We start from the raw sequence: 21,572 nt of genomic DNA on the forward strand, positions 1-21,572 counted from the left end.
GAAATCTGTTGACTTTTGTTACTGTACCAGAGTAACAGGCCATTCTAGGATATGCCTCAGAGGTGGAGGAACAATGCAGAAGCCATTAAACTAAGCTCAAAAGTTGCTCAATACCTCTTAGTTTTGTCAGTGCTGGCTTCAGGCTAACTCTCATTAAAGGTGTCTATTTTGCCTTGTGGCAGCCCAAGTGAGCAGAAAGGTTTATTAGCTCAGATGAAATCAGATCTATAAATTTCATGTGAAAAGGGAAGATTTACTCAACCCCTAGTGTTAGATTAGTCTGTCAGTGCCCTGGGAAAGCTGACACCTTGGTTTCCAGCCAGCCCCTCAGCACCCTGTTACAGGGACCCTTCACTGAATAATCCTGCTGGGTCAAGGGGTGGTTCAACTGACTTGTTCAGGGACACACAACCAACAGCATAAGAGAGACCCTCTCAGTGTGGTTTCCCACTTTATTCAGGTATATTACCCACTGACAGTGAGTTCCAGTGTCCATGAAGGACTCACTCTAACTTTGGAATAACAGAAATAATAAGAGAAAATTATGACAGATTGAGGTTAAAGGACTGCTGATGACTGTTTCTGACTGCAAAAACATGTTCAGACCAATATACAGACAAGATTTAATCCCTAATAAAGCCCACATAGAGTAAGGTTCTTACTAACAGGCATTCCTCTGGGGAAGAAAACAGATCATTTGTTGGCTGATCCCAGAAGTTACAATAGAATCTTCCCTAACTTCACCATTATTGACTTACTTTTAGACTATTCCGTTGTGTTTAGTTGGTGCTTGAGGTACTATTCCTTTGTTACTGATTGGTGTAAAATTCTCTCCCTTTGCCCTTCAAGTACGGTCAATGCAGAGCACATGCTCGGTGAGGGTGATCTTACCGTGGAGGTAGGTAATGAGGTTAGAGCATGGTACTAATAATGCTAGGGTTGTGGGTTTGATTCCCATATGGACAATTCACCTAAGAGCTGGACTTGATGATCCTTGTGTCTGCCTTCCAACTGAGAATATTGTGATTCTGAACTTTGGGATCGAGGTCTGTGTTAGTACTACAGTTAGATGATAATGAACCAAGTTCATCCAAGGAGAGTGATTTCACCTCAGTTACTAGTTCAACAACTAGACATCTTCTCCTATCTTCCTTGGTGGGCAGGTGCTATGTGGTTTATCAGATAGAAAGTACCCCTCCCAGCATGGATTTCAACAGTGCCTGGCCATGGTGTCTTGGCTCTACCCCCCATTTCATCCCCTTTAGCAAATGCCTGAGGTTGCAGGCTGTTTGTATGGGGAGAGTCATTGTGGAATAGCTTTCAGTAATGCTCACCACATTCCATCCAGAAGAAGCAACTGCACTTCTTCCTATAATTCCTGTATAATTATAACTTCTGTTAGGATGTGAATATAACTTCTGAGTTTCCTCTGATTTTACCCCTAGGCATCTTTCCACATAATCAACCCATGACTAGTCACTCAAGCTTTACAAAATCCAAATAGAATTTGAGAATGTTTCACACTTTTATACAGTGCAGATCATGTAATACATTTCTAGTGTGTGGTTATCTGATATTAGTGAGAGTAGCCAATAGGCTAATTGTTTCATAATTATTCAAACCTTAACATACAATATAATTATTAGAACAAAAAACAAAAGAGCTACCATCAGCAAAATTGCAACAGGGTGAAGCACTTCGTTGAGAATTCTGGTAGCTTTTAGTGACCATCCAAAAAGGGTCTCCCACCACTTTCTTCACCTATTCTGTCATGTGATTTATTTCTTCCTCATCATGATGGACAATAAACAAAGCTTATTGTCCATTTTTTGGTATTTGTTTTCAACAAGCAGCCCAGGTCTTTGTGCTATAACAATTTCTTTACCAGCAGGTGGTTCATACCAATGGGAGTAGGCTGCAGTCTTGAATCAGAATATAATTTGATTCTAATATTTTAATATAATACAATAGGAGCTGAATAAAATTACATTCCATAATGTTGACAAAGTTATAGCACAAATATGAGAGTGATTGCTTTTGTCTACGGTAATGTTATCCACAAACACACAATCGTAAGAGGATCTTATAGAAGTGTATCCTTTACTAATATACACAGTTTCCAAGTTTTCATTAGTATGAATCTCAAAATGAGAAATGTTTTGCTTGGTGTCAAAACAAATGCCTTGGGTTTTGATGGTGCTACGTTCACAAGTGTATCCTTGTTGCTCTTTTGCAATGCACATGTTGCATCAGTAGTGTCCCATTTATTTCCATCTTTTCAGGCCCATACTCTAGGCTCCAGAGGATGTGTATAGTTCTGCTGTGGCTTAATCCTGATGCAATAACTGGGTATATATCATATAGTGAAGCATTGTGTATTGTTAAGACAGAAGCTGTGGCTTTTGTGCTGCTGATGGGATCATAGACTAAGTACCTGGAAAACTGGTACTTTCTTTGAAATTCAATGGTATTATCCCAAATTACCTTGAATTTCAATGAGTAAGGATTTCTTCACCTTTCCTTGTGATTATAGTTGTCACCAGTGCATCCATAGTTGAGCATGGATAGATGTAAGAGCTAAAGAAACTTTGGACTATGCTAAGTGCACCTGTAATCAGTTGATGGCCTTTTTCATTAACTCTCTCCCACTAAGGTAATATATCCATTTGAAACTATTGATTAGCGTTCCCAAAGCCAGAAGGGAAGGTCATAGAGGGTATTTCAGTTTATTTAAGTCACTATTATTGTAGCTAGTTTTGTTACTTAATAAGTCAGAGTCTATGCCATTTAGAGCTCCCTGTCCTGTTCCCACGATGCCAGTCACATCCTTCCTAGTTTGCCTGGAGGAAGTGAGGATTTGTTTATGCAGCCATGCTGTCCATCCTGCATAAGAGGCTTTCAGGAGCAGTGAGTGAGCTGATTGGATTGTGGAAACATTATTCTGCATCAACAGTTCAACTTACTTGAGAGACCATGTTGGGTTAAGTAACATTTACTGTTGACCCGTATTCTTGACTAAGGAGAAACCGATGTTATAGGTGTGAAGAGACAGTTCAATAGAAGGCTGAGTTTTTAAATATGACACTTCAGCAATTTTGAATTTAATGCCCTCATTCAGTAGAGAGTTCAGAAACAAATCACAAGTATTGGATGGGATATTTTAAACGTATGTGAACACTCATTTTAGAATAACAAGTATATATATTTTTTTTCCCTTCAGCATAATTCACTTGACTTTGACACAGGTTACAACGGTATGGAAGACTGTTGTCATGCATTTAATTACTTTGAATTCAGCATCTGGTTGAGATGATGTCTCCTTTAATAGCCTTAATTTAATTTTCAGAGGTAAAAAGTGTTGATTTTCATTCTCCTTTGCGGTGATCCACTCCTGACTTTAAAAGGTAGTGTTTATACAGTGCTGCTGTAGACAAATTTAGGCCAGGCATAGGTACACCCAGAAGTACATACTCTTCTGCCCATGGCAGTGCTGAAGATCTGCATCTCTGTTTGCATGATTCCCTTGCAATACTGTTTGTGGAGGCCAGGATATTTGACAGAACAAAGCAAAGATAAGAGTTGAAACAAAGAAATCTCATGAGCCTTTTTCTAGCTGCAGTTGGAGCCAGTTGAACTGCATTTAGTTGGGATGGAATTAATTTTCTTCTTGGTAGTTTGTATAGTAGTATGTTTTGGACTTGTAACCAGTCTTGATAACACACTGATGTTTTAATGAGTGCTGAACAGTGCTTGGTAGTGTCAAGGCATTCAGCATTTCTCATTGCCCCTTTAGGGGGTGAATGGTAGGATGTGAGTAAACAGCTGGAACACCTGACCCACATTGACCAGAGACATACTGGTATTCCATACCATAAAATGTCATGTGCAGCAGTCTAAATCTATGGTGAGGTGTTACTTTTTCATCACTTCTCTGGTTGGGAGTTTGTTTTGTTTGGTTTTTTGTTTGTTTGTTTCTCCCGGGGGGAGCAGTGCTTGTTTTGATTTATTCTCTTTCACTTACAAAGACGTGCTTATCTCAATCCAAAACTTTTTACATCTTCACCCTTTGAATGCTGTACCTCATCCCATTGCAGAGGGTAGAGTGAGCAAACAGCTGGTTTTGGGCCCCTGAAGCTGGATGCCTGTGACTCCAGCTCAGATATGGGTCATGTACAAGGTATTTGAATGACATATATTATTCAGGATCTGGTCAGTTGAGTCTGTATCCTGGACCTGTCAAAATTGGCTCTGCTTCCTGTTCTTTTTCCACAGTTAATTATTAGTTATCTTGCGGTCTCTAAATATGCACAGTTCAGTTTAAAGTTTTCTATTGTTCTTCCTCTTTCATTTCTGAATGCAACTATAAATATCTCTCAGTAACTTCGCCTACTGCTCTCTAGTGACTTTCTCAGACAGGGATTGCCAATAACTGTGTAGGTGTAATTATTCACTAATACTAATAAATATTTAGAACTATACGTGTGATTGTATTTTTCAGTGGATCTATTTCTAAGCATAAATGGTTTTTAGTGTTAGGTCATCACATTTAACATAAGATCTGTAAACATTGCAAATTAAAGATTTCAAAAGGCATTTTTTTGTGCTTTATGAGTCTTTTGAAATACTCTATAGTTACTATACTTTGAAAAGGTGTGGTTTCTTTAAATGAAGACTCTTCTAAGTAATGAGTATTCACTGAATGAAAATCAAGCCAACAAAAATATAGTTCTCTTGAAAACCTCGGGGCAAATTAATAAAAATGTTTATGTTTTCAACTTGTCATCAAATACCATGACAACTACAAGACGATTATCAAAACTAATCAGTTGGAATATTTTCCCTTATTTTAGGAGCCATCCTGATGTACATAAATTCAGTGTGGAGACAGTCCAGTGGTATCCTCATGACACTGGCATGTTTACATCGAGCTCATTTGACAAAACCTTGAAAATATGGGATACAAATACTTTACAAGTAAGAGTGTTTCAGCAAATTGCAACCTTCTTTGTGTACATGTTACTTATTGCATATCTAAAGTTCATGCAGAGGTGTATAGGACTATGCGTCCTGAAGATGAGAACCAGCCACCTGTTAGAACTGTGGGCAGCAGCAGGATGGTGTGGTCCTGGCATTTGTGTTGTACCTTCCCGTTTAGACCTGAATGTCTAAACTGTAGGAGAGCTTGGAACCTTGGGGCAGTTCCTTTCTGCTTTTGCTGTGAACAGGAATACAGCTAGTTGAATTTTTGCTGGGTATGCTCTAGCAAGATCTAGTCTGCAGTTCATTCTTGGGGATTGTTGAGCCTAATGACACTGTACAGCAGGGCAACTTATTTCTAATAACCAGCATCTAATTACCAGCACTTTTGAAGGACTGCTGGTCTTGGCATGCAGGATCCAGGTCCAGAATTCTGCTGTTGTAAGCACTATAGACATCTTTTCTAAAAATCAGTAGAGAATGAAAGAAACCATTAAAAATGTGCTGACCAATGTAACTAACAATAAGGTAAACAGATTATTTAGGAATTTATGTTGCTTTGACTCACTAATCTTCACACCTTGTGTTGAACTGTTAATTCATAGCTGCAGTTTGTCCTGTTCCCTATGAGCATTTACATGGATTCATAGTATCACTGATATGTAAATGTTCATAAGGAGCAGGAATTTACATTGATACGATTTGACTGCTCTTTAACACACAATGAAAGAATTTTTTAAAAAGTGGTCTGTCATCCCTGGGACATAATAAGGGGTTTTTTTTTAAATTTTTTTTTTTTTTTTTTATATAAAACTATGTTTGCAGTTGCTAAATCTTCTCTTAAACAATTAAATTTCCAAATACTTAGGTAGTTCTGTGAGCATCTCTTGAAAGACACATTGTACAATAAAGGTTATTGAATGACCTGTTCTGCCATTAAATGGTGTTTTGAAAAGTACAGACAGCTCAGTTTTAAGAGGTTTTTCATATATAGTATTTTAGAATGAGACAACAAAAGCAGTTTACTTGGAAGCAATTGTACTTATTAAAGTGTATTAAAGTTTATTAAAGTAAATATGTTCCATTAGTTTTAAACATTCATAAAGCAGATAATAGTTTTATATGGAAATGTTTTATTTTTTTAGTAATTGAAAATGGTGTGTGGTATTTGTGAAGGAAAAGAATTTTTAAACTTAGTCTTAAGTGCCTTCTTCCTGTTGACCCTTTCCATATTCTTATTTCCAGGATATTGTTTATTTACTAACTTTATTAATATTTGATAACTGTAATCATTTCCATTCATGCTTCTCATTTGTCAGTTTTCTTGGGTCAGTCTTTTGGGTCATCTCTGAGCTCTGGTGTTGTCCTACTGTTGGAAACAGGCTTACTCTGTGACGTTTATGTCATCTGGCTTCTAACCAGGAGAATTGTCATTACCGTGTAAATAGTAATATTTGTATTAGTCTTACCTGTAGCTGTTACTTGAAAAAATAATGGTAAGCATTTACATTCTGCTAAAATACATGCATTGTTATTAATTTATTGTTTTTGTTATCAGCCTGCAGATATATTTCACTTTGAGGGAACAGTCTATAGCCATCACATGTCTCCAGTCGCTACAAAGCATTGTTTAATAGCAGGTATCTATTGGCTTTTAAGAAGCAGATATTTATAGATATAGATAAATAGATAAGGTTTATAATAATAAGCAAATAATATTTCAGTTGGGTTTTTTTCTTGACTCTGTCTTATTTTTACATAAATCAAGTCTTCATAAGATGTAAGTTTACTGGTACAAAAAAATACTATCCATTAGTTGGATGATGTCAATGAGACTATCGTATTTGTTCTTCTGAAATAATGCATCAATCAGTTCTCTTTATGGATAAAATTCTTAGCTATAATTAGATTCTTTTATTACATAAGTTATCATTTAAAGGCTATTAGATCCAAATATAGCAAATTTTGTAAATAGATCTGTGTATTGCCTACATGTACACAATTTAACTATGTTTAGCAAAAGAATATTTGAGGAGGTATTTTTAAGTCTCCTAAGTACAGTCCTGTTACCTACAGTTTCTAAATTTTATTTGTTACATGGTAAATTTGTTTGGATTGTAAATGTAAAAAATGTAAATCTATTAATAGAAGCATTGTTGCTCTGACTAAATGAACAGCTAGCTCATTTCTAGCGTCTATTTTTTAGTCATTACTAAGATTATTTTGTTATTGTTCTCTCAAATGCTGGGGAGTTTTTTAGCTGTCTTTGTTTCTCTTGTTTCAGTTGGTACCAAAAGCCCCAAAGTACAGCTCTGTGACTTGAAGTCTGGATCCAGTTCTCACATTCTGCAGGGTACTTTTTAGTCTGAAACATAAATGTTAAACAATAACTACTTTGAGTAAAAACAAGTTCTGTAAAGAAACATTGTATACAATGTATCCTTTGTAAGTAACATGACTAATTTATTTATAACCAGTTGTGAAAGTTACACTGTGGCAGATGGTTATTCTGGGTGTTTTTCTAGACTTTCTGAATTGCAGAATACAAATGTTAATCAATGAGCAGATAATACAGATATTTGTCCATTTACATGACCTAATCAATACTGATTACTATTTGTTACATGGTTAAATGTAGTCATTGGCTTGGGGGAGTGTTATGAAGTGTCAATAAGTAGTGTTTTACTAAAGACCAAGTAAAACAACAGAAACTCCCCAACACCCCCAAAAGAAGAAACCCCCTACCAAAACAAAAAGAAAACTTCACTGCTTTTAACAAAATATCCCATGGAGGTGTTTAAATGGATTTGTTTAGGAGTATCTGATTTCTGTAGAGCAAGCTTTCTATAAAAGGATGTTATCAAATCCTTCGCATTTTCCTAATTCAGTTAAATGTAAGGTTTTATTGTTCCATAATCTTATTTTGGCACTCAATGAGAATTTGCCTTTGGCCCTTTTCTAATGTATACTTTTTGGAGTGTCAGTATATATACACATGTTCAAGAGAAGAAATTATGAGGCGAATCTTCATGCTTCAAACTGTAGAGAAACATTAAGTCAGACACAGCAATCTGCAAATGTTGCTTTATTTCTTCACTGGCCGCCTAAGTCTAAAATGAGACTAGGTGATTTTTTTGTGATGCAGAGCTTAAGCCATCAAACTTCTGTGAACTGAATTGGCTACACAGGCATGTCATGTTCTGTTTAGTACCTTTGTCTTGGAAGCTTTTCCTATTAACCTGGTCATTACAGTGGTTTGATTAATTCAGGTAGTGGGAAAGCACCTACTGGAAGATGCGCTGGGAACAAGATGGTTCATCGCACCTCTAAACTTGCATTAGCAAAAGTGTGTTGTATGATCTAGTTTATTTTTCAACAACATATTTCTATTATGACATAAAGCGTGATTGCAATCCTTCCATTTAGGACATCTTATCTTCCCATTGTCTGTATTTATTTAATGTAAGTTTTAAATATGTGTGTATAAAAAATGCCAAACAAAAAAACAAAAAACATACATATACATTTACATGGACCTTTCAGATCCTTGAGTCCAGCCGTTAACCCAGCACTGTCAAATCTACTGCTGAATTATGTCTCTAAGTGCCACATCTGTACATCTTTTGCATATCCCCATGGAAAATGACTCAACCACTGCCCTGGACAGCCTGTTCCTGCCAGAATTTTGTTTGGAAAGTATGGGAATTATTCCTAATAGCCAATCAAAACCTCCACTGCTGCAACAGGAGAGGCTGCTTCCTCACCATTTTTTGAGGTGGCTTTAGAGAGCAGTAAGATCCCCTCAAATCTCCTTTTCACCAGACTAAACACCCCCAGCTCCCTCAGCTACTCCTCACAGGAGTTGTGCTCAACATCCTTCACTAGCTTCGTTGATACCTTAATAGTGAAAGGAAAAAATGCTGCACATTCAGGGCAAAACTCTTAGAGGACAAAATGAATTAAGTTTTAATTGTAAGTATGTAAGGTAGATATAGTTATAGTTTAACTTTATTAAAGGATTTGAAGAAAAATAAATGGAAAGTTCTTTCCATGTATGAGAATACCAGTGCAGCACAAAAATGTAATGTGTTTTGCATAGATAAAACCATCTTTATTATCAAAAATCATACACATGTAATACTGTGTGTATCACTTTCTGCTCACTGCAATCTCACTCAAGGAAGAAGAAGAAAGAAGTAACTTCTGTCTCTAGATATTATAGTTTCAAAAAATTTAAATTGGTATTACAGTTCAAATAATTATTCTAGCTTGGTGCATCCTATACAACTAAATATTTGCTTTTACTTTCAGTTATTTACATTAAATGGTATGTATAATAAGTTTTTTTGTGTAATTCTTAGGTCACAGACAAGAAGTATTGGCAGTGTCTTGGTCCCCACGTCACGAATATATTTTGGCAACAGGAAGGTAGGGATGTTGCTGAACTGTTAAATGCACTGGAATATTGGTCAGTAAACATTTTATATATTCTTTATGCAAACTTATTTCTATTCAAGTGCATTTTTAGAGTTCATTTTCTTCATTGACTTTTACCTGTTCACAATTTTATGGCTTTTCCTAGAAGAATGAAACCTGAAGAGCTGTAGAAGTCATGCTTATTTTATAGCAAGTTTGTACAGAGTTTTGGAACACTAACTGTAACTACTGGTATTATAGGAATAGAAATGGTAGAATACTAAGGAGATACTCACTTCTTACTGTTTATTAGTGTGTGCATTGCTAATCTGTGTTGTAATAGAGCAAAACATGTCTAGCTTAAGTTACCATTCTGGTAATCACACTTATTTATGTCAAAGAGAATAACTTGGGTAGTTTAGCTGATGTAACTTTCTAAGCTACAGTAATTCAGTGGATATGGATTTTATGTTGATATTTGTGGGCCTTTTTTGTTTTCTGTCCAGACATTTTCAATGTAAAAAATCTTCTTGGCTTTTCTATAACTTTTGTGCATGTTAGCTTTTGATTATAGTGTCACATTTCTCTTCTCCCCTTTTAGATGCCATGGTTTTTTTCTTTTACAGAGAAGAATAGCTATTTCATAAGCTTAGTGGAATGTTTTTTAAAAAGTTTAGTGAAGCTACCAGGTTTGCAAACCTTTGGTTTTTGAAGTCAGGCTTCAGAAAGGCTCATCAAAGTTGGAAAATGGTTTAACAGTATGTTGTTTAGGAGTTTGCTTGTTTGCGGAGTTTTTGTTGTTGTTTGTCTTGTTGTAGCAGATGGAAAATTGTTTGCTTGTGGACAACTTCTGTACCAGTTGTACAATAGATCTGTGATAACAAAAGCCCAAATTCTCAGACAGCTATTACAGACAATGCTGGGGTCTGTAGCTACAGTTAAATCAACAAAAGAGTTAGCAAGTTTATTCCCAGGCTGTGTATGTATGCAAGGGTGTTAAATTATAATCAAAGAGACAAGTGTATTGTGTTAACAGATGAAGATTCACTCTTAGGTCTTGAAAGCGTACCAGCTAAAGTTATTAATACATGTAAATGAAAGTCTGAAGTCTCTCTTAAAATATTTTAATGGAATTCTGTTGACTTGGGTGTGCTCACATGAAGAGTGATTCAGAATAGTTGCTGGACCAAGGTGAATGCCAAGAAGTTGACCAAAGTCAATTCCTGAACTGTCCTGAACTGAGTGGTGCACTCAGTTTCCCTAATTATGCAAATCTGTTTTCCTTAGTGCTGATGGCAGAGTAAAATTGTGGGATGTGAGGAGAGCTTCTGGGTGTCTGAGTACACTTGATCAGCACAATGGGGAAAAGTCCAAATCATCTTCTGAGGCAGGTAATACAAAATATAACTGGTGGTAATTCATGTGTAACTAGAATCATTCTTGTATTTCATGAATGTTTTGAATACTGAGACTAGCAAGGAGAGTAGTGATAATCCAGTTGTTCCTTAGTGCATAACAGAGGCCATTCAGCTTTGTCTAGTTACTTCTGTTACAGAGTCAGTGTTTGTTGTTTAGGACCTTGTTTTAGAGGGATTGGCTTAATAACAGCAGTGTATCTGTTCTAAATGGCTTTCCTTTAAAGAGGAAAATTCTGTTATCTTTTTTGTGAGTGGAAGAATTAATTTATGCTGTGGATTAGCTTTTATATAAATATAAAATTGATTGAAATTCAAGAAATTATTGATAGGAAAATGTTCTAAAGAAGGCTAGTACTTGGTCAAAAAGAGAAATACTGTTTAATGAAAACCAAATTTCAATGTAACTCCAAAGATAATTGGTACTATTTTATACATTCCTTTGAATACCATGTTGAGTTGTTTAATCACAACATCTTTCTTTTCAACTTTATTTCTGTCTGAAAGGTTCAAGATGGTATTTTTTAGGTATCTAATAGCAATTTTATAGGCTAGTGTATTTAATTTATTGAAGTGTATATGAACTAAGCCAACAGCAGGTAATAATTATTTTCTAATAAAATCTTTAAAAAGCAGTTTTACACACATCTACCTAAAAGGTAGGTCTAAATTAAGTCCTGCAGTATAATACAGAGAGATCTTATCCTGGCTGCTTCAGAGCTGACCGAAAGCTACAGCGTGTTGTTGAGGGCATTGTCCAAATGCCTCTTTGAACACAGACAGGCTGGGGGCTTCAACATCTGGATGATAAATTGAACAGATCTGACCCTTGAACTGCACCCTGAGGAGCACTGCCGGTGGCTGTTAGCTGGAGAGAGGCTTTTATAAACAAAAAATTAAATTATTTTTAACTGAATTTGCCATTTAAACAGCACTTCAAGTGTTCCACATTAGTAGAGTAATGGAAGTAAAAATGTGTATACAAAGTAGAAATTCTTCTCTAGAAACCTGAGACCTGAGCTCTTTTTTCCGGCAGCAAATACTGCTCATAATGGGAGAGTTAATGGTTTATGCTATACAAATGATGGACTTCATCTGCTAACCATTGGAACAGATGATCGGATGCGACTCTGGAACAGCTCCACTGGAGAAAACACCTTAGTAAGTTTTCAAAGAACTTCAGTTGTGTTTTTACTTCCACTTGATTTTAGGAGATTTATAATTTCTGCAGGTGTCAGTAGAACTTGTAATTCATTTTTGTAAAGGATGTGGCTGCTTAATTTCATCACTAGAAGATTTGGTGAAAATGTTTTTCTTCCAGATTTCTTCTAGTTAGTATAAAGAAAAAGAGAATGGAGAAACCTGGATCTACTTAAAGATTGGATATGATAACTCTAAGTTCATGAAATTGAGAGTATCTATAATTTGAGAGTATGCTATAAACATTTCATACAGTAACAAAAACTTTAACAAACAATGACTGTTGGTAGAAAGTTTTGGGGTTTTTAAACTATTAGTTGCCAATGTACCATCTATAGAGCAGTTGGCTAAGTTGACCTAAGAGTTTCACTGGCTGCCTGACTTTCTTGCAATTCTCTTTCTGTTTTTGTGGAATCTCTCCTGTGGAGTTGCATGGCAGTTTTAAAAATATTTATTCATCCATCCATCTAGATTTGTGTTGTAATCACACAGCAGCAGGAATAAGGGGTGGGAAACGTGGCAAACCTCTACTGCTTTGCCAGTCCTTACAATGACTTGTGGACTCTTTTGTGCTGAAGGTTCATGTTTTAATTTTCTGTTCAGTAAAGAAAATTGTTTTCTTTATTTATTTTGAAGGAACATACTAGGTAAGTCAGTATCCATGGTATTTTAGTAAGCTGTAAGTATGGCCTGTCATTGCAATCAGGAAAGAAAGAAATTTTGCTACACCTCAGAAATCTTTTAATTCTGCTGCTTAGTTTCAGAACAGAGCAATAATAATTCCTTATAGATACTTAAATAAAAAGACTTCTCTCCATGCTACCCGTATTTGACAGCTTGTTCTCAGCACCTCATACACAAACATCTTTCTATTTTCAAATCACCACCAGCAAAGTAGATAATAGTTTGTTCACTCACCTATTACCAGCTGGATCACTGTTTTTTTGGTTTTTCTGTGCGTGTTAGTTCATTGGCTTCTTTCATAGGCTGTTTTAGAATTTTCTAATCCTGTGTGGAATAGCTTGACCCTTTGCTTTTTCAATTATATTGTCCAGATACTGTATTTTCACATCCTGTCCAGTGATACTGCTTAACATAATTTTAAGTCATCAGCAAACAAATATTTATTTGTACAAGTAGTACAAATTCACACCATAGTCCTTTTATTTCCCTGACTGGCCCATTTTTTTGACCTAAATAATTTCTTTTCTGTATCTTTCAAAAGGTATAGAAATTAGGCCAAACATATGATTTTCTCTTTACAGCTCACGGTTGTGTACAATATGTACAAAGCTCTCTGTGTTAATCTTAAATCCCTCTACCTAAAACTGAAGGCTAGAGTTAAGGAAAAAAAAATCCCCATTGTGAAATCTTTTGACTATAAGCTAAGAAATTTGTGAAGTTAATCAGGTAATATTCTAACGCAACACATTTTCTTAATAAAAAAAAATAGTCAAAATTGTATCGCTTTGTTTTAATTGAATTTGTTTAGAGGAAGGCTATACTCTTTCTATGAATATATTTCTCTATCTCCTCATAAATACACTTTTGATGTCTGTTAGGGCCTAATTAGACCAATGCAACCAACTGGAATATTTCCAAACATGTTTGGAAACTTCACTTTCAGTCTTTTGTGAGATTTTTATCTGTATAAAACTTGTCAGTTACTTGAAACTCTATAAAACTATAGCTTGAGACATTAATATAGGTGTTAGTAAGGTGCTTTTATACTACTTTAATTTGCAAGGCTTCCCTTACACCTCACCTAGAAATTTTTTCTATCTAAGCTACCCTGGGAGCAAACAGTCCAGTATTCTTTTGTTGAATTTCTAAATTGATTCCTTTTCTATATCTTTTGTTACTAATATTGTTGCTGTTACTGTTTGGGTTTTTATTGCCATTTCAAGTAAATTGTTTTTGTGTCAACCTGTGATCTCTGCCTTTTGTGCTTTGAATCTGAAGTAGGTTAGTAAATAGTTTTAGTCCTATTACTAAATTGGAAAATACCATTCCTATGCCACAACAGGTGGTAATTCCTGAACCTTGTCTAATTTCAGTGGGGATTTAGGTGCTTGATGCAGATCTGGCATGCAACAGCCTGTGCAAATCCTATTTCTTAGTGTGGAATTGCTAATTTTTAGGCATTTCTTTCTTTTCCTTTCTTAAAATTAATATTAAGAAGAGTAAACTTTATTGAACATAAAAATAAAACTCTTGATAGACATCTCTAGTTTGAAATATCAGGAGATAAATTAACATAACCCAAAAATAATTTTATTGAGGATTAAATATTAAGTAAAATAGACTCTTTCATGTAGTTTCCTGTGGGTTTACTTAATAGCTGATTACATAATCTATGTGATCTTTCATTTTGCAGGTGAACTATGGGAAAGTCTGTAATGAAAGTAGGAAAGGACTCAAATTTGCCATTTCTTGTGGCTGTAATCCAGAGTTTGCCTTTGTTCCATATGGAAGTACCATTGCTGTATATACGGTTTTCACAGGAGAACTGATAACTATGCTTAGAGGGCATTATAGTACTGTCAACTGCTGTGTATTTCAACCTCATTTTCAGGTAAGTGAAATACAAGTAGTATTCCAGACAAACAGGAATATTTATGCAGATTGACATACCATTTGCACTATAAAAGCATTCACTTTTCAGGGGTATGCTTTTATCAAAGATCATTAAAGGGAGTGCTGTGGTTTACATGTCATCCAGGAAAAGTTTAGTCAGGTTTTTCAGATGGCATTTTCTGGATTACGTTCCTTCCACTGCTTATTTTGTCTCATATATGTAACTTTTCAATATATCTGTAGTAATTTTTTTGCTTGTGTAGTCATTAATAAAGCATATGTGTGAAGGCTTTTGTTTTCTATAAAACTGAAGGAGAGTTTTCTTTCTCAGAGATAGCTCAGGCTAATCACAGTAAGAAAGAATGTGAAGTGCATTAGTACTGCTGTGAGTACTGAGAAGGCTCTCAAGTACTTTGCTAAGATGATCCTGCACAAATGCCTGTAGTTACACTTTGGATAAAGTGTTGACACGAGATTCTTAAATTAATCAGAGAACATTTCAACTGAGAAATACTGTAGCATTACAGGGACTCATGGTACTGACAGATTTTTTTTTTTCTTCTTCTCTGCCTTTTTTTCTTTTCCAATCCCTCTCTGGTATATTTTTCTCTTGTAATAAAAGAGTTAAGGATGACAAAGGTTAATTTGTTTGAGATGCTTTAGAACAGATTGTTCATATGGCATGTGTTGTGCCAAGAGCAGAATGGATGATGGTACAGATTTTCAGGCCATTACAATGTTTGCTCTCATGTGCTAAGGATCATACTTCATGTTTCAGCTCCTCCTTCCTTGCCTGCTGTTTCTGAGTATCAGGCAGAAATATTTGAGGCAGAAGGGACATGTAGATATCTTTTCATGACTTCTCATACAATGCATCATAGAAGTGACTCTGGTAGCTTCTGCTTTTAGTAGCTTTGACTGAACCACTGAGACTGTATCACTGAGACAGACTTCACTGAAAATTACAGACACGTTATGGACATCTGATAGACCCCATGCTAATAAGCCTTGCTAGACCTGGAAGGCAGTTCTGGTATGAATAGTCAGTGAGATGCATCAATTGCAATATTCACATTGTGGCTAAAATACATCTTTTCCAGAATGTTCTTGAAAAGCTTTTTGTCTTTTCAAGAGTAGTTTCCCAACAAAACTTCTAATGTGTTATCTTTGGTGTTATATTTAATAAACTGAAGAGATGAGGCTAACTAGGTCTGTCTGTAAAACATGTTTTTCTTGTTTTACATGTGGTGTTTCTACCTTTTAAGATCCATGGTATAAGATCACTTGTGTGTGCATATGCACACAAGAACTCCATCAGTCGCTGTATCTAGAAGTTTGTGAGGTTAACAATTCATTTGCTATCTGATGTGACTCTTGATTCTTTTTTAGAAGCACTCTTTTCCAGAGTTCAGTTCTGTACTGTAGAACTGTGACTGGATTTTTTTTTTTTTTTTTGGTAAATGTTTTGCTTTCAGTTGTATTAGTTAGTCTAAGAAACAGCATTGCTATATGTCATGGTTTGACCCTGGCCAAATGCACCCAACAAGAGTCATTGGCTTACCCTCTCCGACTACAGTTTGGGCAGAGGAGAGTGGAAAAAAGAACTAACAAAGAGCTCATGAGTTGAGATAAGGATTGGGAGAAAAACATTCTAAGGGCAAAACAGTTTCAAATTTAAAGGTGTAAAGCAAATCTATTATTAACAGAATAAGAGGAGGATAATGAGAAGTAAAACAAGCCTTTAAAGCACCTTTTTCTCTCCAGCCCCCTCCCTCTTTTCCACCAAGAGTGCACGGAGACAGGGCATGGGGGTCTTGGTCAGTTCATCACCTGAGATCATTTTCTGTTCACTCAAGAAGAGGAGTCTTTTCTCTGGTGTGCTGTGGGGTCTGTCCCCACTGGCAAACAGTACTCCCAAAATGTCTTGGTGTGGGTCACAAGCCCAGGGGCTGCAGTCCTCTAGGCTGCTCTGCTTTGGGAACAAGGGCCCTCTCTCCATCTCTAGAAGCAGGGGCCCTTTCTTTCTGTTCGGGTCTCTCACTAGATCACAGCTTTCTCTGGCATCCAGCATGAGCACTTTTCCCACTGCAGGGAACTTTGTGCTTTACAGGGGGACAGCCTGTTTCACCATGGTCCTCCCCATGGCCTGCAGGGGAATCTCAGCTCTGATGCTGGGAGCACCTTCTCCCTTCTTTGTCCACTGACCTTGGTGTCACCATGTCCGTTCCCCTCACATGTCCTCACTTCCTCCTCTTCTCTGATCAGAAGAAGAATTGCTGCTCGTGGGTACCATTGCCAACAAGTTATTCCAGTGCAGAGATGGCTGCAGGGTGTCCCGGAAGCTGATCTCTATGTCCGCGCTGGCAGCCGCTGGCCGTGCTTTCGCTGCTGGCCGGGCAGCCCTGCCGCGGCACCGGCGCTGTTCGAGGCCTCTCGTGGTGCGGCTGCCAGCGTGGAGACGCCGTCCTGCCCCTGCCCTTGTGCCCTGGCGCAGCTCAGCTGGCTCGGGGCAGCCCGGCAGCCAGGCTCACACCGGCCACACCGAGGGTGCACGGCGCCTCACCACCGGGAAAACTGCAGTGTGCTGTTTAGATTTTCTTCTTAAATGTGCCATCACAGAGTTACCAGCCTCTCTACTGGGCCAGCAGCGTGTCCATCTTCAGAGTTATCAGAGATTGGCTCTGTCAAACATGGAAGCCGCTCCTGTGGCCCTCCTTCACCACCAAAAAACCAGGCCATGCCAAACCAACACATTCTAATCTGGATGTCAACCCCAAATGTAGTGGTTTTGTTATTTTCACTTGCAAGTATCTTATCCTATCTTGAGACAATTAAGTGTATTCATCAGTCATGTAATTCCAATAAAAATTATGATTTTGCCAGTAAAATTCCTTTCTTGAGAATGTAATGTTTGTAAAATTTATAGTTGCCTCTTCTATTTTAAGTTCTCAAGCATTATTAAATCAACATTCTGCAAAGTTATTCACAGCTGTACATTTGTATTTTTTACTAGTTGTAAGAGAAATCAATTTTGCTTAATAAAAACTGCTCTATTGCAAAATCTGTTGGTGAATATTTATATACCTATATTTTAACTTTGCAGTAACTGAATCATTTAATAATTTTTTCCATTGCCATGTTTAAGATACAAAAAAATGTCAATTCATTCTTGTCTGTATTATTCAACTTTTTTTTTTCTTTGAATGGCATGTTAGCTCAGTTTCAGCTTTGGAATTTTTAAGTACATATCAAAACATAATTAAGCAAGTCAGAAGATTTCCTTGATGGTTCTTCTAAGTCTCTCTGATGTAATCTATGTATACACTGGTGAAATGTGTAGCAGATGGCTTTGTAACTTTCTTCTTACTTGCTAGCACTTTATTGGACTTTACTGCGCTATGTTCACGGGAAGCAAGGTCTATCTTTTCCGTAGTTTTGGCCATTTCCGTCTAGTATTCTTTGTCATTAAGAGTGTTCTTTATATTGATGGTCTTCTAAACTTTTTCTGCTGTCTTTAACCCTGGTGACTGACTTGTGTCCTACCCATCCTCGAATTTGGTCCTTAGATTTTTCCCACTATTTTTTACTGTGTTCAGAATTTCTTATTGATTGCTGTCAGTCCCTCATGTTCTTTCTGTTCATTAACTGTATTTTAACTGCTATCTTTTTTTCACCTCACAACTAAATCAGGCTCTAAGAAGAAACTTAAAACTTTGCACCAGTTATGTATTTGAGATGAGAAGTGTCTTCTGTTTGCTTGGAACCGTATAATCAAATGTGATCACTGATAACCAAGCAGCTAGCTATTTGAAATTCAATTATACTAGTCTTTATCTATTGTTATACAAACTAATTAGCATGTTTGTGTTGAATACATTTTATGTTTGCAGTATGGTACAGAGCTGTCTCCAGAAAATGGTGTGAGCTTTACTTAATGTGTGCATGTATGGCTTTTCTGATCCTAGGAACAGAGCCATAAATCCACTATATTATTGCTTGCCTATACTGTTCTTACATAAACATCTCTGTAAAGTTAATAAGATGTTAGACAACTTGAGTAATAAGAACTGCAGAATTTGTCCCTTTAATAAGAAGCATTAATTTAATTTTATAGGAGGTCAGTAATTTCAAGGGTGGTGTGGAAGAGAAAATCTTTATTGTGCAATATCTTTGATGATGTTTACAGTTGGATCTAACACACTGGATACTAGTGTGCCATATTATCTGCTTAGAATGATTTAAATAAACAAGCAAGACCTACGTTTGCCTTTCAGAAAAAGAAATTGTGTAAATTATCGTACAGGAATCACATGTCATAAAATAGTAGGCATGCAACAAGAAGCAATTTTGATTTAAATTATAGCTGCTCATACTATTCAAGAAATGCTGGTGACTTCTGCAAGGGTATTTGGCAAATCCAGTAGTAGGCTATTATGTAAAGTTAACTGAAAGCTAAATCAGGTTTTATTCACAATCTTTCTGTATTTTGTACTATAAACATGCATAGAGCATGTTTGTTGAGCAATATATGTGTCTGTCTTATATTGTACCATAATTCTACATAGAGGTCACTAGCTCTTCTTTTGACTGACTTATGGTGTGAGTCACTAGTTCAGGTAGTAATAATTAATTGTAAGTATTGCTTAATGCAGTGGATATTAACTGAAGATCTTGCCACACTAGCATCAAAAAGTGAGACAAGTGGTAAGAAGAATTAAGTGGAAGTATGCTGATTACACGGAGACATTGTTCATAAGGAGTTCTTTTGGCATGGAAAGATCTTTTAAAGTTGTTAGTGATATTCTATATTTTATCAAAAACAGAAGGCCAAGTAGAGTATGGCTGTCAGAATAAAGTAGAAATTGACCTATGCTTTGGTGTAACATACCTTCTTTTAAGCAAGGTAAGTACGATGGTTATCTCTCTTAAAATTGTAAACTCTAATCTTGAATATTTTTATGCGTGCACAACTTCAGATTTTTAAAAGTATGGCAGCTCACTTGAATAAAATTACCCACATAAATATTTATAGAAATTGAGCATTAAGTTTCTGCACCAAATGTCAATATAGTTCATGTAGTTCTAATTATATAGAAATTATATAGGAAATTTCCTGCAAAGGCAGACCTGTGAACATTGAATCAACGTAGTCATAACATGCACATATGCAGAGAGTTGCTAATTTAAGTGTAAAAGCCAGCATACTTAAAGCAAGGCTTTCATACTGCCAGCCAGAATACCACAAAAAAAAAACTTTATATGTCTCATTCAGGCAGTTTAAATACATGACAACACTCAAGTATTGTCAGACATTGCATGTAATAAGCAGGAATATAATTCAATATTGGAGGCATATGAGAATATCTTCATACCTGTTCATTTAAGTAGCATTTTAGAAAAGTGCAAAATCCACTCCAGAGATGGTGTTAGTGTTTCTCACCAGCAAAATTTCCTCATTTTAAATTGACAGAGAAGTCTGTATTTCCTTTAGTACAGAGCTAAGAAAATTGAGATGTATTTGGCTCACAGCTATTTGGTGTAAGGACTGTTTGTTGTCATGTGTTGCAGGTCACCTTGTGCAATGGGATCTCAGTCCTTAGTCATTTCTATAATAAATAGAGTTATTTATGTTAAAAGCAATAAATTGGTCTTTCTGAGCTATGCCTTCCCAACAGAGTATATGCCTCACACTATACTTGTTCTTTTCCTTCCCTGAAACTACATTTATTTAATACTTCTTTGTTCCATACATACGCTCTTTTCTGACGTGTATTACTAGATACACTGGTATTTACTAGTTTCTTGATTATTCTGAGTTCATTCCTGGTTTTTAATTATAATAAAATATTTTGCCCTTTTTTGATTTTGTGTGTTTTTTGTTTTTGTTTTTTACTTCTCCATAAACAATCTCTTAAGGTTCCTAACTGTTAAAAAAGGTGTCTTTTCAGGAGACAAGAGAGAGGGAAGAAAAAAAATCTTTTTAAGTAATAAAGTTCATTTCAATATGGGTTTTGCTGTTTTGGTGAACAATCTGGAAAAAATATTAAAATAGAAATATAAAAAATATATTTTGTTTTGGCATATTATTTAAAGTATGCCTACTTAACCAAATTATAATGTAAATTAGAAAATTACTATTTGCCTTTATTTTTGAATAATATTCTATACCTTTTTTTTAATGCCCAGTATGGTATCTATGTCACTCTTCAGTAAATTTGTGTGAAAGTAACTTTTGCTTGTTTTTTTACAGGAACTTTATAGTGGTAGCAAAGACTGCAATATCCTTGCATGGATACCAGCTCCACGAGAGGCAGTTCCTGATGACATTTCTGAAAAGGTAGTGAATCTTTGAGTTTGAACTGTATTTTTTTATGGCTGTTATGCTTGGGCAGGTTATGAAGTATGGGATTCACCATCAGCATTTTTAACAATTCCTAATGAAGAGGAGAATCAGCTATCATTTCTGTGCAATCTTTTGATTCTTGTAGGGTTTTTAGAAGTTTTCTCTTTTAGTCCAGTCAAATCTTCTGCAGGCTGCTAACTTCCTACTTAGTTAAGAGTAGTTAATGTCATTTGACTATGGGTCTTTCAAATTCTGCTTCTTTAATTTCCAAACTTCTTTCTGCCGCTTGTCCTGTTTTTGACTTGTAGAGGTGCTAGATTGTATTTTAAATTGTTTAAGAAAATACTGTGTATAAAGCAGTAATACTTCCTACACAAATATTTTTATATGAAAATATAATAAAGGAGTTTCTAAATAAGTTTATTTTTATGCCCAAGGCAAGACATTCAGGGTGATTGCAGGGAAGATCATACGTATGACTGGTTTCCAATAGAGTACTTTCTCTCTCAAGCAAAAAATATTTCATTGAACAGTCTGAGTGGGAAAATGTCTATATTTTAAGGCACTGAAACCATTTACAGAATCAGAGTCTGATGAAATGTACTGATGTTGAAAAATAAGGATTTTGGCCCACAGCATATGAA

General features: G+C 36.0%; 1 protein-coding gene across 3 annotated transcripts in view; it reads left to right on the forward strand.

Annotated features, from left to right (window-relative positions):
• Positions 1-21,572, forward strand: part of ERCC8 (ERCC excision repair 8, CSA ubiquitin ligase complex subunit) — a 28,628-nt gene that overhangs the window by 5,677 nt on the left and 1,379 nt on the right. Inside the window, exons 4-11 of one of the 3 annotated variants that reach the window (XM_056513758.1) lie at positions 4,851-4,974; positions 6,536-6,617; positions 7,262-7,330; positions 9,339-9,405; positions 10,681-10,784; positions 11,845-11,969; positions 14,386-14,583; positions 20,836-20,922. In XM_056513758.1, coding sequence (XP_056369733.1) covers positions 4,851-4,974; positions 6,536-6,617; positions 7,262-7,330; positions 9,339-9,405; positions 10,681-10,784; positions 11,845-11,969; positions 14,386-14,583; positions 20,836-20,922 — 856 coding nt within the window. The remainder of the gene's footprint in view (positions 1-4,850; positions 4,975-6,535; positions 6,618-7,261; positions 7,331-9,338; positions 9,406-10,680; positions 10,785-11,844; positions 11,970-14,385; positions 14,584-20,835; positions 20,923-21,572) is intronic. The other 2 variants (XM_056513759.1, XM_056513760.1) reach the window with 2 other exon arrangements.

This window comes from Oenanthe melanoleuca, chromosome Z (genome assembly GCF_029582105.1).
Source record: "Oenanthe melanoleuca isolate GR-GAL-2019-014 chromosome Z, OMel1.0, whole genome shotgun sequence".
Classification (NCBI taxonomy): domain Eukaryota; kingdom Metazoa; phylum Chordata; class Aves; order Passeriformes; family Muscicapidae; genus Oenanthe; species Oenanthe melanoleuca.